Source organism: Kwoniella botswanensis, chromosome 1 (genome assembly GCF_036426115.1).
Source record: "Kwoniella botswanensis chromosome 1, complete sequence".
NCBI lineage: Eukaryota > Fungi > Basidiomycota > Tremellomycetes > Tremellales > Cryptococcaceae > Kwoniella > Kwoniella botswanensis.
In genome coordinates, this window is record NC_088599.1 from 5,728,926 (window position 1) to 5,746,769 (window position 17,844).

The 17,844-nt window shown below is 43.8% G+C and overlaps 8 protein-coding genes across 8 annotated transcripts; 6 read left to right on the top strand and 2 right to left on the bottom strand.

The window, feature by feature from the left end:
* Nucleotides 1-345: 345 nt before the first annotated feature.
* On the top strand, nt 346-1,872 carry L199_002141 (uncharacterized protein; the record flags this gene model as incomplete). Its single annotated transcript, XM_064887889.1, has 8 exons — nt 346-529; nt 617-639; nt 731-952; nt 1,112-1,160; nt 1,240-1,321; nt 1,418-1,539; nt 1,669-1,749; nt 1,808-1,872. The coding sequence occupies 8 exons, from the start codon at nt 346-348 to the stop codon at nt 1,870-1,872; spliced, it is 828 nt and encodes a 275-aa protein (XP_064743961.1).
* Nucleotides 1,873-2,162: 290 nt separating this feature from the next.
* On the top strand, nt 2,163-2,984 carry L199_002142 (uncharacterized protein; the record flags this gene model as incomplete). Its single annotated transcript, XM_064887890.1, has 3 exons — nt 2,163-2,595; nt 2,691-2,724; nt 2,813-2,984. 3 exons carry the CDS (start codon nt 2,163-2,165, stop codon nt 2,982-2,984), a joined length of 639 nt encoding a protein of 212 aa, XP_064743962.1.
* Nucleotides 2,985-3,818: 834 nt separating this feature from the next.
* L199_002143 (uncharacterized protein) lies at nt 3,819-4,271 on the top strand (the record flags this gene model as incomplete). The annotated part of the gene is made up of 2 exons (XM_064887891.1): nt 3,819-4,021; nt 4,118-4,271. The coding sequence occupies 2 exons, from the start codon at nt 3,819-3,821 to the stop codon at nt 4,269-4,271; spliced, it is 357 nt and encodes a 118-aa protein (XP_064743963.1).
* A 405-nt stretch (nt 4,272-4,676) lies between these two features.
* Nucleotides 4,677-5,100, bottom strand: L199_002144 (uncharacterized protein; the record flags this gene model as incomplete). Its single annotated transcript, XM_064887892.1, has 3 exons — nt 4,677-4,788; nt 4,867-4,979; nt 5,074-5,100. 3 exons carry the CDS (start codon nt 5,098-5,100, stop codon nt 4,677-4,679), a joined length of 252 nt encoding a protein of 83 aa, XP_064743964.1.
* Nucleotides 5,101-5,525: 425 nt separating this feature from the next.
* On the top strand, nt 5,526-7,934 carry L199_002145 (uncharacterized protein; the record flags this gene model as incomplete). Its single annotated transcript, XM_064887893.1, has 11 exons — nt 5,526-5,799; nt 5,920-5,986; nt 6,051-6,148; nt 6,222-6,248; nt 6,306-6,419; nt 6,480-6,542; nt 6,618-6,719; nt 6,814-7,050; nt 7,104-7,236; nt 7,315-7,607; nt 7,837-7,934. The coding sequence occupies 11 exons, from the start codon at nt 5,526-5,528 to the stop codon at nt 7,932-7,934; spliced, it is 1,506 nt and encodes a 501-aa protein (XP_064743965.1).
* Nucleotides 7,935-9,360: 1,426 nt separating this feature from the next.
* L199_002146 (uncharacterized protein) lies at nt 9,361-11,672 on the top strand (the record flags this gene model as incomplete). Its single annotated transcript, XM_064887894.1, has 15 exons — nt 9,361-9,537; nt 9,622-9,689; nt 9,806-9,857; nt 9,911-9,987; nt 10,068-10,114; nt 10,212-10,253; nt 10,348-10,394; nt 10,460-10,476; nt 10,556-10,641; nt 10,712-10,790; nt 10,883-10,983; nt 11,071-11,108; nt 11,196-11,291; nt 11,358-11,435; nt 11,514-11,672. The coding sequence occupies 15 exons, from the start codon at nt 9,361-9,363 to the stop codon at nt 11,670-11,672; spliced, it is 1,164 nt and encodes a 387-aa protein (XP_064743966.1).
* A 450-nt stretch (nt 11,673-12,122) lies between these two features.
* On the bottom strand, nt 12,123-14,387 carry L199_002147 (uncharacterized protein; the record flags this gene model as incomplete). Its single annotated transcript, XM_064887895.1, has 10 exons — nt 12,123-12,197; nt 12,263-12,520; nt 12,597-12,791; nt 12,850-12,937; nt 13,001-13,697; nt 13,763-13,784; nt 13,840-14,061; nt 14,117-14,168; nt 14,237-14,267; nt 14,339-14,387. The coding sequence occupies 10 exons, from the start codon at nt 14,385-14,387 to the stop codon at nt 12,123-12,125; spliced, it is 1,689 nt and encodes a 562-aa protein (XP_064743967.1).
* Nucleotides 14,388-15,294: 907 nt separating this feature from the next.
* L199_002148 (uncharacterized protein) lies at nt 15,295-17,236 on the top strand (the record flags this gene model as incomplete). The annotated part of the gene is made up of 9 exons (XM_064887896.1): nt 15,295-15,510; nt 15,573-15,758; nt 15,813-15,902; nt 15,956-16,048; nt 16,119-16,188; nt 16,244-16,718; nt 16,813-16,885; nt 16,942-17,025; nt 17,099-17,236. 9 exons carry the CDS (start codon nt 15,295-15,297, stop codon nt 17,234-17,236), a joined length of 1,425 nt encoding a protein of 474 aa, XP_064743968.1.
* Between the last annotated feature and the right edge of the window lie 608 nt (nt 17,237-17,844).

Sequence of the window (17,844 nt, forward strand, 5' to 3'; positions counted from 1 at the left end):
ATCTGACGTCAACTCACGACCATCTTGCTTCAGTCGGCGTGGATATTTATAGATGATTGTATATCTCGATGACTTTGTAACGACAGAGAAGACAAGAGACAAGACAAGAGAAGAGAAGTATTGTAATGGATCTTTTTACCGATAGCATATTGGTGGAGCCCCATCCTCACTTTTAGCTTGGTATCACCGGCGGTCATCCATCCATCCATGCAAACGTTGTCCTTGTATTTATATGACAAACAGAAAACATCATAGCATACCTACAGAGTAAAATCCATCACCCAACAGAATCAATTATCTCTGCATCTGACCGAACCCCACCTCGTATCATATCCCGAACTCACCATGTCATCTCCAATGGACATCCCTCCTGATCTAGTCGGTCAATCGGGTCTATACAACTCACCCGATCCATTATTGCGTAGAATCAGATTAGAAGAACCATCTGGGAAATCCATCGATGATGTTGAAAAGTATTTTGACGGGAAGGAAGTTTTGGTCTTGTATGCTGGATCGGAATACGGGGAGAGTAAGTGCGAGCGAGCGGTTCGTATAGATGAATATATAAGTTCTGGTTGACTGATGTGATGATGATGATGATGATGATGCTGAGCAGATAATATTAGAGGATTTCATCGAGTAAGCTGATTTTGTGTCCATCTTCACGTGAGGACCAAGCATGATAACTAACGAATAAAATCGTATGATTCGTGTCATTTGGAATATATAGGATTTAACGACTTTCGCTCAGAAATATAAATCCTCTTCAGTGATCTACATATCAACCGACGTGTTGCCCCAACAAGCCGATAATGTCCTACAGGGTAAAGCATGGTTGAGGATGACCTTCTTTGATAATTCTGATTTCGCACCGGTTGGTGAGCCTGATGAAAAAGATTGGTCTGTTGGGTTGGAAGAGGTTAAGAGGGGAGAGGATTTCTTGCAAGCTGGAGTGAGTGGAGTGGTCTCAATTTGAGAAGCAATGGACGAAGATACGAATACCAGAAGGAAATCATACTGCGTCAGATCAGCAATGCTTAGAAGTGGACTACCCATTGATGGAACGCGTTAGAGAAACAATGACTGATGCTCCCCTTTTCGTGGTCTTTAGGAAGTCGAAATGGGTGTAGAGAAAATTCAGTTTGGACAGGAAGAGAATGGTAAATCCCTTCATCTTGTTCAGGATCACTGTCCATAATCCTTCGAGAGAAGCATGATTGAGATTTAGGTTATTTGTAGAGAACGATTACGTTCGACCATTGTCGCGAGCGGGTTTAACCGTTCTCATGAACGTCTTCTCAACACCTAGTATATCGATATAGTGAGTCAATCTACACTGTACACTCACCTCGATTCGTTACATTGACGAAAGCTTATTTGTTGTTCTTTCGTTTTGTTTGATTCCGATAACTCTCAGTCACCTTCCAACGCACTCTTTCTTGGCTAAGAACGTACATATGTCATCGTTCAAACCTGAGAATATCGATAGGAATTATCAGGTCTGGAAAGGTGGGGAGAGCACCTCGGTGAAGATATCAGGTGAGTTGCTCTTCTTTCACTGATCACAAACATGATTCAGAAAGAGTAACGAGGTCTGTGACATCCCACTGTTGGGATGTTGGTCATTATATGTACTGTATACTGATCATATCTCTTCGGGTGGAATAGATATAATAGATAAAATGAAATGGACGTTGCTGTTGCTGTTGATAGCTGTAGGATACCATCTGGCAGTACGAATTGGTGGAGGTGAGCTGGTTACACTTTTTGGCCAATGTCCGGCAGTTCACTGATACGATGTTCGCAGAACAATACAACTTTATACCGAGAGTGATGGATGGTATAAATGGTAGATTAAGCGGGAAGGTATGATCCATGAAGTCGAAATGTTTTTACAGTAGAAGCAGATGTATGTGCCACAGAAGAAGGATGGATGGATGGAATTGTGTAGGGTGGTACGTACATCTTGTTTGTGTACAGTCATAGATATTCTTTGTTGCCATCAACATGCATGAAGAAAAGTCCTTTTCTCTTTCTCCTTCTTCTTCTTTCTCACCTTCCTTTCTCTGTTACACGCTATAAGAACAACCACAAGAAAACCCAGTCCAACATAATCGATCTCATCTCGACCTTATCCTCCTATATGACATAATAACCCAACGATGCTCTCATTCTTCCTTCCCTTCCTCACCACCTCAGCATGGTCGTGGTGTATCTTCCACTGTAATCCATCTACTCCCACAATGGTGGATGCAATGGTAAATATCAACTGGACAATCGCACCATCCTACGCAAAGAATTTCCTCGAAAACCTCATCCCGGACGATCTCATAGGCAGTATGGCCGCAGTCAACTTCACTCAAATCGATAATGTTCATATTCAAAATCGTTTCAGAGATCGACTCACCGAAGTTGAAAATGTACTTGTTACAATCAGATGGGAAGATCTACCTGCGAATACTATCAAATGGGTAGAAGAGCATCCCAAAGAAGCTGCATTTATAGCTATGGATATAGGTCTGTTTATAGCTCCATGGTTACTTACTGAACCGGTTTTGGTTGGACTTGGATTTAGTAGACTTGGTCCTGTTGCTGGTACGTCTGTCTATCTTTCTCATCTCGGTATGACACGCACTTTGTGTATAAGACATGCTGACTAGGTTCAAAAATAATGGACGATGTGATTACAGGCTCAGCAGCATCCATCGCCCAAACGAGCAATTGGTAAATTGACCGCACGAGGGTTTTTCGCCCACATCCAATCGGCAGGTATGGAAGGGTATGGTAAACCCGTCTTAGACCGTATCGTTAGGGGAGGTGCAGCCCTTGTGGGAGTAGGTTGGAAATGGCTTTGGGGAAAGAAGAATGATGGTAGGGAGGCAAGTTCAATTTCTACGTCAGTTGCGAGCGTAGTGGGTAAAGCTGTTTATGAGAATACCATGGGAGGAGGAAGGGGTTATAGGGAGTTGAAGAGGTTTATCTGACGAGTAACTTATCGTTTACTAGGTTGTGTACGTACAATAATTAATTGATATGGATTATTTCATCTTTATGCATGTTGATATGAACTTTCTGATTATACGATGTGACATGGTCAGAGTACTGAGCACTGTGTGCATTCATGTTTGAGGCAGATGCTGAGCTGATGTGATCAGAACTCAATGTATGGCACACACACGAGAAGCATTTTGATGTATACGCCGTGTATGTCACTGAAAGCATCCTGACCACAACACGACCATCAACCACAGAATGTACGCCTTTACTTCTTAATTCCTTTCTTTATCCATTCCTTATAGATCGATCAATCTCAACGGTATTTCTCATTCTATTATACAACGTCAATCTTGCAGCCCTCAGCAAACCCACGGCAGTAACAATTTCAATGACCAGGGTCAAAAATACCAAAAAGACCAAAACGACCAACCTCAACACCCTCCCATCCCTTCTGATAACAACGATGATCGTCGTTACCTTCACAGCCGCTTTTTTACTTCTCAGCCGTGTCCGTCCACTCCGCAACTCGATACATTATCGAGAAACTTGCCTCCATCGAATGGATCGCCAATGCTGGCAGAGTCAAGCAGTTAGTATACCAAGTCGGTATAGTAGGTATGGATACATCACAGACTATCCATACCGAAGTGTCTTTGTGGCCATTGTGCTGAGTATATTAGCTCTTCCTGGGTCGATGATTGGACTAGTATTGAATATGCTTGGGTTTGGCTCAGGAGGTGTTAGAGAAGGTACGGTCACTCGGCGACAGCCTGAGACATCTTTCTAATTATGATACCATATACGGTACATCGTACCAAGACATGATGTTTACCACTAACTTTGACTTGATTTTGCCACTTTACAAAGGTACCAAAGCAGCTGCCATTCAAGCTTCAATCGGTAATGTTCCCTCTGGAAGTCTCTTCGCTATTTATCAGAAGGCAGCTACAGGTGCTATGGGGATTACAGCAATCATAACTGCGGCTGGATTCATACTTTGTCGAGAGATATTGGAGGAAACCTAGTAAGCTTTGAATTTGAGTAAGTAGACAGTTTCCACATACAACCAGTAATGGATCGAGGTAGCCACTGATTGCTGCTCCTTACTTATAGTTTATAGTCCTCAATTTTCGGTGTGGATGCTTCTTATCGTAAGTATTGGCATAGAAGATGTTCTCACAATGGCCCAAGAGAAGAAAGCAACAGGAGATGAAGGCCGAGGTCATTCAGAGAAAGTCAAGGATGATGGTACGACTAGGTGGAACTCGTTTTAACGAAGGTTTTTGGAAAACACAGGAAAGATCTAGATCGAAGAAAGAAGAGTTTGGTGAATATTCTGTTCGTATACCTCTCAATCCTATTCTCTTTCACTGCCATACTGCCATATTTTGAAAGAAGATATCTAAACAGGCGCCGCTTCTTCATTTCTTCCTTGTCGTTATAATTATAGAGAAGAATTGTTGAATCAGTATTACCAGATCCTGTAAACATATTAGGGATTCACGCGTATATGACATATCCCATACACCCAGTAGATACTTCCAAGTGAGAAAGATAATATACATGATGATTGATATCTTACAAAAGACAGTCTCTCTATATCTTCGACCTCGTCTGCTCTTATAACCTAAATCATCCTTCTATTCCTCGGTATGATCGACGACGGTTGCGGATTTACATCACACATATACGCCCAACGTGCAAAATAACGCTACTACTCCACCGCCAGCAAGAGCAGATGCCAGCAGCGCAGTCGTTATTTCAGGAATGGGTACTTTGGATTTCGGTAACCTACGTTATATACCATCATCAATATTTCATTTCCGTAGTTCCTGGTTGTTTGGCGATATATTCGTGATGAGAACTCACGTTGTGAACAGGAAAGTCAAAGCGAAGAAAGCCAAGAGGGATATCAGGGCTATACTTGGAAGTAGTGATGTGGATATAGATGGTTGGAATGAGGGGAGACTCGAATGAAGGGTCTAACGGAGTGAGAGATTATATCGTCAGCTCGATGAATTTCCATTTGAACGAAGCTTGAAGCTTGAAGAGTGGGTGAGATGTAGGTCGACTCACCTTTATCGAAGCGTACGTTTCCGACATTTTTCCCAACACTGTATTTCTTTCTTCCCGGGTTTGGTCTGTATAGTCGCGATATGTCTGCGCTGAGGTCTACGCTGTTATGAGTTATCGTGATTATCCACGGACAGGTAATATGATGCTGCGATATAAGTTGACCTCGAACGTGGAGGTGCAAGAGGTGACCTCTGGCGTGCCTACTGGACCTCATCTCTGTGTATACGCACGCCTTTCTTAGTGTTTGATCGATGAATGCGGGGCCACACGCACATACCTGTTGACAGCTACTCTCGTTACACGGTTATTCGAGAAATCAAAAGATAACCGTTTGTCTCTGTCCGAGCAAGAAAGCCCATAAACAGTTGTAGTAAACCAATTCGACTTTCCCACCTCCTCATTATCAGAAGAAACGATGCTCGGTTCGAGGATATAACAACCCAAAGCGAAAAATGTCATCGTCAAACCACCTGGCTCACCCAGCAAGAGCAGAAACAGCTGTATTCCAACATTCACCTTCACACGACTCAAAGCTTAAAACAGAGTGGGAACCGGGTTGTCAACCTGATGAGATATACGATCGGTATCTCCCTTCTTGGCGAGCATGGCTGAGGAGGAGGCTGGTAAAGAGGCTGAGGGAGGAGAAAGATTGGATGGCTGATTGGCAAAAGAGAGTAAGGAATGATAGCAGGGATCAGTTTTTTTATTGGACGGCTATATTTGGGAGTGAGTTGAGGCTTTGAGCAGTATATTGAGAGGTAGAACTAGTAGATGAGGCGATGATTGTGTCAAGGGGACGACCTTGTGAAGACGTGGTAAAGCTAACACCTGGTTCTCCATGCCCAGCACATACATTCTTCATGACCTTCTTACCGGTACTGTTCTTCTTTGGTTTCCCACTGAAAGGTAGAGTGTGAGCTACTCCATCTCCTGTTGACTACTCAACGAGACCCAAGCTCACCTGAGCATCGTATCAGATTACTCCATGTTGTGGGTATGGGAATATACGTTTCTTCCTTTGCGAAAGATCTGGTGTGTACACCTAGACCATATAGTCCACCTGTGATACGTCTGAGTGAGTTATTTACGGCATACGCTTTTTTGTCTGCTTCTGCGATGTATGGTAGCTGATCCTCATGAATTGTTAGGTATGAGCACGCATCACCATGAATACGGTGAGCTCATTTCATGCATTCCTTCCTGAATGCCTTTACCTGATGATCCTGGAACAGGCTTTCCTTCTTCCCATTCTACCAACTCGACCAGCATCGCTCTTTTCTTCGGGCAATGGTTGTACGAACTTCGAGGTCATGTTGGAATGCCTACGGTCATTGTTGGATGGATATGTGAGTGGTTATGCATGCTTAAGAAACGCAATAGCACACATGCTTACGAGTGGGTTGTAGTCCTGACGATATACGCTGCCAGTGTAATAGGAGGAAGACTGTATACGGGAATGCATTCGACAGGTACGTACTGCGATTACTTCTCTCTTACCCATATCCACCGGTAGACATGTAATAATATCATCTCTATACTCGTAGCCGACATCATAGGAGGTGGTCTGATGGGCACAGCCTGCTGGCTATTTTGGATACTGGTAGGAGATCAGACGGAAGCATGGGTGAATACAGGTACATGGTTAGGTGAGTTCATCTCATCATCTCATTTCTCTCTGACCTCAATTGCTACCAATGTCGAGACGAGCAATGATGCTGAAATACTATACGTCCGATACAGTTCCCGGTATCACTGTCCCCCTCACCCTCGCACTGGTACATTACCATCCTCAACCGTTAGATGATTGCCCATGCTTTGAAGATGCCATTGCCGTCCTCTCAGTCATACTAGGTTCATTCTTGGGGCATTGGTGGGGAGTTGTAACGAATCAAGCTTTACCAGCTCTTGTACAGCGAGAACCATTTGGTAGAGGCTTTTTCGTTGGTGTTGGAATAGCTATTTTCAGGTTGATATTAGGTGAGCCCCGTGGAAACTCAAAGCACGGACATAGCTAACTTGGAACGATATAGGTCTAGGATTGATGTTCGCTTGGAGATTAGTCGTGAAGGCCTCTTTACTTCGTATACTCCCACCTATATTTAGGGTGATCTCGAAACTCTCAGGAAGTCATCTACCTACAAGAAGGTTCTATAAAGCTGCCACGTAGGTTTTGCCCTCTCTCCAACTTAGCACTATTGACAATCTCTCAATAACATGGCTAATGAGATGAAATTGAAATAGTGATTATCAAGAAGTACCTACGAAGATTGCATTCAGACATATCCCTTCAGTGGTGGATCTCCAAATTGGTGAAACTGATTCTTCGACTGGCATCTCACCTGTAGATTCACCTTTGTTGAATGGGAAAGAATTGAAATCACCTCCTTACGCTGAGAGTGAAGGATTGAGGAAGAGGATGAATAACAGTAATACTACAGAAAAAGAAAAAGAGAAAAAGAGAAAGGATGAGGAGATTAGAGTATTGGTCAGGATGAACAAACGGAAAGGTGACAGAGCGAAGTATGATGCAGAAGGTGAGTCGGTCTTGGTTACAGATCATATTTTGGGAAACATTGCTTGTCATTGTGAGAGATTCGAGATGGGGAGATTTTCATCTTGTCTCTACTGTTTGGTCCCTCTCCTGATGCTGGAGGTGGAAGCTTCGAATCATCTCCTGTTGTTATCGTGTGGTTGTGAAACTGCGTCTCCATCCGCACATTTCGGATGTGACCATGTGCTGACATGCCAACCCTGCTTTCGCAGTCCTCACTAAAGTCGGGGTCTATACTGGACTAGGTCTTATAGCAACATCGTTCATACCCGTACTTTTCAGGCAGATCGAATCTAGGATATTTGGATGAAAGATGTTTTTATTTCTCCCTCGATCCTCATGCATGCCAACGCGGAGATCTACCTAGTCGTAACTCTTCTTCTCAGTCCTTCCAGCCTAGATCACGCATGATATACCGCCGGCTAGGTGTGCAGGTCCCAGGGATACACAAGTACAAGTACAATGCGATCACCGAGGGTTTTTGTATCTAGTTGATGCGCTTAGGCATTGGCATCGTGGTCAAGGTAAAATACGGTAAGGGGCGCAGTAAACTTTATTTCATCACGAAAGGTATGTCGACTTCTGATCATCGTTTGGTGGGTTTTCGTCGATCACTTGATGTTTATGAATTGAATGAATTAATCACCTCAAAACGTTCGGGAGAAGACTTACAATATCGCATCTCATGTTGTCTACTTACACATGACTCTGCTGGAAAGTAAGACAGCTTCACAGATTGAGTAGAATAAAGGTAGACTACATCTTCTCTATCCTCATCAAGATCCCTCTAAGGGTCGTACTATATCCGTACGATCATATCTAGGGAACTGACCTAGTGCAAGTTACAGCATACTTGTGTGGTGGCATCTTGACAACCATCATCATTGACTGCACTCGTACTAAGAAGAAGGATGTCTCTTTTGACAATTCACATAGGATATACTTCCGATTCCCCAATTGGAGGTTATGATAGGTGATAGATCGTCTGAATGGAGACAACATATGCTATAGGTCCTTTATATATCCTATCGTATTCACATTTCAGGATTTGATGGCGAATGACCAGTCCATCCAGTACTGTACTGTACCTTGATACAGTACAATACATTTCGATCGAAGTATTGCGCAACAACACCAGCACCAAAGATCCGGATTAATTCGCCAAAGCCAACATGAACATCAACGACAACCTGACTCTGATTGACCACGCGATACGCTATACTCAGATACTCGGATCTCGCCATGACATACCTACGTATGTATACATATGGTTTTGATGTGCTTGGTAACGGGCGTGAAGGAAGGATACTCTAGTTTCTCTTAGGTCCTTTACATTACTGCGCTTTCGCTTTTTCTTGTCACCCTCTTGTTCTTGATACACTGAATTTTTGGTCAGAGTAATTAGAGTGGAAGATCTAGCCCTAAAAATACTCTTCCCATACGCAAACAAGAGAAGAAGTTAAAAATACAGTACGCCCCACGGATGGCTAAAAAAAAGGGAAAAAACGAAAGACAGAAAACGGAAAATCTGATATAAATACTTGACGATCATTACATATCCCCCCTCTCCTTCTCAACGACCAACTTTAAGGTAAGGTAACGGGTTGTACTTGTAACACCCCCAACCGTTCTGCCTCGTTACTTTGAATTACAACATATCACAAAACACAGCACACATTCCCTACACACCTATTCAGGATCATCAAGGAGAACACTCATAGTGGCACTACCATAAGATGAACGTCAACGCTCAGAAAGATAAGATCATTGATGGGTTCGATGAAGCTGCTGCTAAAGAGTTGTTCGCCAATGATGCTGTGAGTTTGTTTCTCCTCCCTCATCATCATCATTATGACAGCTCGACCCCGCTGATCCTATTTCCATACCCTTTTCTGAGCAGAGATTCATGCTTCGTAAGTCTTCTTTTGAAAAATCCTATGTTGATTTCTGCTGATCCAGAAGGCTTCTGTGTATACGCGATGTATTCAGAATGTCAGATGGCTTCTTTGATCATTGATACGTTCTTAGCTGGAGTATTATTATTACAAGTTATAAGTTATTTCACGTAAGTCTGTTCTAACTTATTCTCTGCTCTTCTCTTACCAGGTTTGCGGACTTCCATCTCCTTCTTTTCTATTAAGCTTTAGTTATCTGATCAAGGTCATATTTGGCTGGGTATAGATACCAGAGAAATGATAAACTCTATACGAAAGCGATTGTACTTTGGTGTTCGGTAAGTACATTCACGTACGCAACGTAGTCTGAACGTCATTGACTCATGTGTAGCTGTGGAGTTTCACAATCACTTGTTATTATTGGGTATACATGTCGTACCTCTTTGTAGACTCGTATGGCTTATGGTTGTAAGTTGCTCTTGCACCCACTTATATTGACTGTACCGGATGGAAAGCCAGGCTGATAACGTTGTACTTGGACGTCTTAGACCTTGGCTGGAAGTTAGATGGTTGGCGATGATGCCTTTATTCGATGGTATGTCTAACCCCTCCTCAAAACCTTCGCCACATTGAATCCCACTTCCATATGGGCCGATTTCGTGCTGAGACTACAACATTCTTGCCACATGTAGTCCTCTGTGTCTGTGTGGTCCAAAGCTTCTTTGCGTACAGAGGTGAGTCAGCCTCATCATACCAAGCGATATTACACTGTACCGTACTGAATTCTCCGTGAACATTTGGTGACCTACTGTACTGTGCCACTTATAGCTTATCTCCTCGTACGAAGGAACAAATTCGTCTACGCTATTATTATGGTGAGTGTCTTGTTCCCCTTTCATCTCTTTGATGCATGACTGACTCACCGGTTGTCTGTATATAGGCACTGATCCTCGCTGCGTGAGTATACAGTATATCTGACAAAAAGATCCTCCTCCTATACTTGCTGTGCTAACACTGATTCGTCCATACATCCCAGCGCGGGCGGTGGTATAGGAGTTACCATTGTGTTCGGCTCACAACCCAGTTTATTGGGTGCCGATAAATCCGGTCCTACCCTGATCAGTAAGCTTGGGCTGGAGTCTTCTGGCTATAAGACATTGTAAAGCTGACATACAGTATGTTATCGCCTCAGCTTGGACTGCCACAACTACCGCTGCAGACGTGCTAATCGCTGCATGTATTCTTTGGGGTTTGCTCCAATCTAAATCCGGGTAAGCTTTCGACTCTGAACTGTTATAGCAGAAGTATATACATGATCTAACAGGTCCTTTTTTCTTTATTCCTCGTGTTTGATCTGATATAGTTGGGCACATACCGATCGGATGGTCACTCGATTGATTAGATTGACTTTCGAAGCTCAATTACCACCCACTTTCCTAGCTTTGGCATATGTCATCGAGTGGTGTGAGTAGTTGCCGCCCTCCCCACTTCAAGAAAAGGAATTCATCAACGGACTGACCAATGGTTCTTTGTACGCGTATTAAAATATAGCTCAAACGCCCTCGTCCTTGCTCGGAGCCGTATTTCAAGTAAGTTCACTTACAGTCCATCTATGCTAATTTTATTCACACTCGTTGGTGAATCAAGCTAATCCGTGCGAATTGAAACAAAATAAGGCGCTTGAATCAAAGGCGTATACTGTCGGTTTACTTTTCACTCTGAATGCCAGGTTATCGTTTACTGTCAATACCACAGACACCAAATCTGGAGCTGTAGGTGTTTAGGTATCTCTGTAGCGTAGTAATGCTGAGATTTTGAATGTTATGCCATGTCTATAGGCACCCCAAGTATACGCCATGACGAATCGTAAACCCACTCAACTTGAAGTTACTGTCCAACAAGAGACTTACATCCATGTGAGTAATTACTGACATTCCTTGTATTTTGCATTGACACAATCTCGATTTGGCTGATCGTGTCACTCGCGTTTTCAGGACGACGTTTACGCCAATAACAATAACAATCAAGTCAAGTCTACGAAAGGACACGTAGCCAAATCAGACTCGCTGTCGGATTACGATGATAATTCTCATGCTGTCGGACATGAGAATGGAAGTAGAGCAAGATTGACTTTTCCCGAAGCTATGGCTTAGAGTTTCAATTAGCTCTACCAGAAGAGAGTAGATACAATAGGAGGCGGAGATGTCCTTTGGATAGTAACTTGAACGGTGTGGAACAGTGTCGCAAGAGGTGGAAGATGATGAATGAGGAGATATTCACGTGGGATGGGGATGTGGGGATACTCGTGTGGATAGTCTATGTCCATATCGGATTTTATTCCATGTCATACCTGAATTCGTGAAATGCGAGGATGGATATTATGTGCGGGCAAAAGATCAAGAGGATGCTTTCTATGCTTTATATGCTTTATATGCTTTATATGCTTTATATGCTGTACATTATCCTTGCATATTTCGGGTGGTACAACAAGTGCTGAACAGTACAACTCAACGCTCTAGATAGGCTGTTATACAACGGAAATATCAAATCTATACAAATCTTTTCTTCTCGACGAGATGAAGTAAGAGATAGCGGTAACACAATCATAACAGCAGGATATCCTGTAAGAGAGTTCTCCAAGATGGATCCTGAACACCTTGGTCTTTCAACTTATACAACTATTCGATGGCGAGTCCACGTCAGCCAAATGACTTCCAATAACGGATGTACGGCTACAACCTACCTGATCAAGTATCCTCAGAGCTTCTTCTACATCGTACGAGAAGCTTGCATCCGATCTTAGAGCTTCTATGACTCTCTTAGCTTGATATCTGCCTTCCGGAGTGAACATCATCGACCCAACTATCAAAGTCGGCACGAGCATGTTGACTGTACATGATGATGACCTCGAACTTTCCAAGTGATTAAGAGCAGAGCTGGCATAAGTTTGAACGGTAGGGTGAGAATGGGGATATCCTAGCAGGTCTACGCAGATAACAACCTATTGGGCGATACCACGTATAGTTCAGCAAAACAAACACAACAGACTCATGTGAAGCGCGTATTGGACTACTCACCCTCATAGTATATGCAATGATTAGATTGCCAAGCTGCACGCGGGGTAATCTATCTGCAGTACCTATAGTCACTTCCCATATATCCAATTCTAATAACATATCTTGTACTTTCTGACCGTGAATAGTGATGTAGGTCGGATTAGGTAATTTGGATAAGACTTCCTTCTCGTGAACCAAGATATTGATTCGATTAACCTGAACAGAAGTTATCAGCACCGTCGCACGCAGTATATACCGGGGCCAATGAACCTACAACTTCTAACATCCCCCTGTCCATGCCGCACACGAATTGAAAGGAGTCTGGATGTGTCGAATCAGTGTTCTGCTCGGCAAAGTCGAACCTACATATTGAGTCTCATTCAGTACTTCCACCTGTGAGTGCTTGTAGGGACCGCGCAACTCACCACCAAGGTTGGAATTCCTTTTCAAGCAAAGTAGGTGCCGCTCCCGAAGCGAGACAATGCCATACATCTATTATTGCCAGATTCTCCAATAAAGTTCTGGTCCTATTCAAATGATCTAACGATATCTTCTTAGCTTCTTCTAAAAGTTTGATAGGTCCTCCACGTAATTTGATAAGTTTCAATCCTAAATTATACGCTTCTTTCCACTGTGTCGAGACTAACATCACTTGTGAAATGCATATACAGACTATACTAGTCAAGATCGTATCGGTTATCTTCTGTATCTCAGCATTCGCACCAGGGGCCTCTATCGCATTGTTGTCGGGTTCATTTGGGGTATTGGTAGATACGTCTATATCGGAAAATTTGAGATTCAGAGCTATTTTACCCAATTCAATAGCAGCTTTGGATGATTGGATACTGGTATCTCTAAGGGATTTGATCTGGCTCGAATTTGGTGGATCGTTCGATGATGGTAGAGGTGGTACACCCCATCTGCCCATTGGAGTTTGTTTGAGATAATTCTTTTCTAATTGCAAGAACATTGAGGAACGATGTACAGCCGCGATGGAGATAATCGATAGGAAGAATGAGTCAATCTCCATGGACGAACCTCGACGGTTCTGGAAGCATTCGGATATATCGAAACAATGAACAGGTCTTTCAGGATGAGGTATCGCATGCAAGTTCACGGTGCCTAGTGAACATCAGTATGTAAGCTGATTTCATCCATCTGTCAGAGAGGGTATATTTTCAACTTACCATAACATAGGAAATGTTGTAGCTATAGCCATGAGTCAGTAAGGAAAGTTCACGTCAAGACGGATTGGCGGACTCACCAAAGATCTCTCCTTTACATCTGGGATAGACAGAGCTAGCAGATCCACCAGGGTAATTGCAGGTGGGATCGTTCCGATAGCATTGATAATGGCATTCAACTGTGCATCTCGTGAACTTTCGGGATGGGGAAGTACATTGAGGTTGATCACTTGATTGGAAGATGACGGTAGGGCAGATTCAGAGGTACTGGGGTTGTTATTTACTGCTATTGGATATGTACACTACCATACATATAATCTCAGCGAGGTAGTTAGTAGTGAGGGAATGTTTACTCACTATTCTAACTGTCCTTTGACATCTCCCACAAACAGGTTTCTGCTCGTCACACCTTTGTGGGTATGACTATCAGCTCAAGTACAGTCCATGAAATCACTGGAAGCACGTATTCGTACGCACTTATGCTTCAATTTTCTACAGGTCAAGCAACCTGTGATGAATTCCACCGCAATCAGCAGTCGCCAAAAAAGAGGACAACACTTGGAGATGACGCAACCTCACCTGTTCTACTTCTTCGATGTCTTACATGCGTGCTCTCCGCAGGCGGCATCGTGCTTAAAGTCGAGCTCTTTTGGTAATCAGTGTAAACATGAGTGTTGGGTGGCAAAACAACTGACAGTGTGTGAGAATGAAAACGCATACAGTGTGGTGTTGTTCTCGTTAAGTACTAAATGGCACGTGGCAGGAGGTCCCTCACCATTTGGCTGGGGTCCTCTGATTGGCATACCAGTGATCAAGTACACCATCATCCTTGTGAGGCTTTGAACATCTGCACACATCCCGATAAAACAAGTACGATCAGCCTGCGTTGGGTCTCTGACGAGTGATGTATCGAGACCGGTTCAAGGATCATTTGATGATAGGTATTGTTTTGCCAACAGTTTGCCTCTATAGATATGCTGGCGTTACAGGAAGAGATCCGGCCGGCGCTGCTGTATGTCCCACGCGTACATCGCTGCTTGCGATAGCAAAACTCTGACTATCCTTACTCCGGGCAAGGTCTGCAATAATGAAAATCATCTGAACGAGAAATATTCTTACTCCACAAATCCTGAGCTTTGCATCATCTTTCTAAGCGCGACCTTAGTAACTTACTCGCACGCCCGTTTGAGTCCGCACTAGTCTCCATCTACATGGTTGTGGTCAGCAGACCTACGTTGTGTGCTGGTAGAACCGCGAGCTATCTACGACCCCGAATAGCCTATGAGAGTACACCCAGCTCTTCACCAGAACAATATAATGGAAGAGAAGAATTCAGGGTCTAAGTTAGCCGTAAGCGTACCCGTACATTCCATACGCGAGTGAGATAAGAGCAACGAACAACGTTGATTTCATACATTGTCCATCGGATTTATACGAATGATTAGCCAAGTACTGGTAATATTGTTGATCATGCACATCTATCTATCGTATCCGTTCGCTCGCTATACAGCCAATACCACTGAACCACCATTGAAATGCCTGCTCAGTCAGATATAGGATTACCTCCAGTAGGTATGGAGAATAGCAGTCTATCGAACCTCAAACTCGATGATGAAGTTACAGGGCGGCCTTTGGAGGGTGGTATGAGTCTATCCCATTGGCTAGCTACCGTCCGTAACAATCCCCTCCTCGATTACCGAAGCAGCGAACAGCTTCCTAGTGAAGCAGATGTGGTGATAATCGGTTCGGGAGTAAGCTGGAGATTCATCTTGCAACATGACACTTTAAATAGCTTACTAGGCTGTGCATGTAGATCTCGGGAGCTCTGACTGCTCTGAACCTGCTTGAATCGGACAATCCACCTAGATCTGTGGTAATGCTTGAAGCCAGAGAAATGTGTTCTGGAGCGACAGGTAGAAATGCAGGTCATTGTAAGCCTGATATATGGAGGGGTTTCTCTGAATATGCTGAGCGCTTGGGTAAGAGCCAAGCACTAAAGGTGAGCAGGGTGACATCACACCCCCATATGAGGTACTGACCAGAAGACGGACAGGTCTTGGCCAACGAAAGAAAGACTCGGGATGCTTTAGTCGACTTCGTTAGTAAGAATAACATAGATTGTGACGTATGGAATGGGAAAACAGTAAGTAGAATTGTCTACTTTTTCTTTCCTGTCCGTGCTGACAGTAATCATAGTTTGACGTTCTGATGGATGAGGAAATGGTCGCGCGATCAGCAGATAATATGAGAGCTTTCAAAGCCGCTGGAGGGGATGCTAGTCTAGTGGACGTAATCCTTGACCCGTCGCAAGCTGAGAAGGTGAGTCACGACCTTGTAAGTCATGTAGCTAATGAATTAGATATCCCGAGTCAAAGGGGCGAAAGCCGTTTACGCATGGAACGCATCTACCTTACACCCATGGAAACTAGGTGAGTCGTCATATTACTATTAAGGAACAAAGCTCACTGCTCGGTGGTTGCTCAGTTGCATTTGTCATCAAGCGATGCTTGAAGCTAGGCCTCAATCTTCAAACCATGACACCTGTTACTTCCGTCTCCGGATCAAGCAACAATTGGACTGTACATACTTCTCGGGGCAAGATAAGCACACCTACGGTCATACATACTACAAATGCATATTCAGCAGCTTTGTTGCCAGAGACCAAGAAATCGATTACTCCCATACCACACATGTGTAACCTCGTCTACCCGCCCAGTACTCATTCGGGCTCAAAGGCGTTAAGTAACTCATGTTCAGTGATATACAAAGAAGGTCTATACTCTGTGAATCCTCGATCGACCTCTGATGGGGCTATATTATTTGGAGGTGTACAGCCGAACCAACATTATCTGGAGGAATATGTAGAAGCTAAAGAAAGTAGGAAATACGATGATAGCCTGAAGGATTTCCAACCTATAACGGACTGTGTCAAAGAACTAGGCAAAAAGGGGTACCTATGGTGTGTCCTCTATCTCTAGTAATATTCGTACATGACACGAAGGTGTCATTCCGACGAGTGCAGCATCAGCTGACTGCAAGGTTTCAACTCTTAGGGACGAACACAAAACACCGAAGACAGGTTTTGGTGTGCGATATGATCGTTCTTGGTCTGGTATCATTGGCCTGGTATGTGTCGAATATCCCCATGTATGGATCACTTGGGCTGACTGTGATCATCATAGAGTGCCGACGGGGTACCCTATGTTGGGGCTGTACCAGGGAAATCAGGTCAATGGATGAGTTGTGGTCATAACGGACACGGCATGGTAAGTGAATCTGACTACTGGGGCGAGCCAGAATGAAAAGGCATTTAGCCTGACATCCGTAATTCATACAAAGGCTCGTATATTCACATGCTCGCGAGGTTTGGCACAGCTAGTGCAAGGGTCTGCATGGAAAGACACTGGTTTACCAGAATGCTATCAGGTCACTGAAGACAGATTGCGAGGAGAGGAATATAGACAACATAACTTATAGAATTCACCCATTTCTCGTTCGTCTGTAAAAAATTCCATCTATATGATGCATCAAATCAGCATTGCCTCTCCGAGACGAAGCCTCGTGGCTTTAGGCGAATGGTTGTCTGTGACTAAGTAGTGATAGAACTACTGACGTCAGGCTTACGATGACACCCGGCTGCCCGTCTTTCATGAAGCTCGTCAGCTGATCTTAGTACTGAAGTCTATCCATATCAGTCGCGGCAAGAAGTTCTTGACTGATTGTTCGAACGCTTCTGATAGCTACACAGTCTATGCCTAATTACACCCGGTGCCAAGGCGCCACTCAAATCTTTACGTTGGTTAACCGACTCGGATCGTTACCGTGAATTCGGTTAGATGCGCGTACCTGGCGGTTAAGTCTAAAAATACCCTGTTGAAGCATCCAGCCCAATTTCCTTGTGTCTTCTCTCCAAAGCATCATCACAGCTGCAGATCCCAATACATTCGGACGATCCAATGATATTCGACCTGTCACTTGATCATACTCGGTGGACGGAAGAGCGATAGATAAGCACTCAGTCTATCACCTGGGCGGTTCCAGATATATATCAGGGAGGGCCGAGCGACATTATCTGCGTCATGATT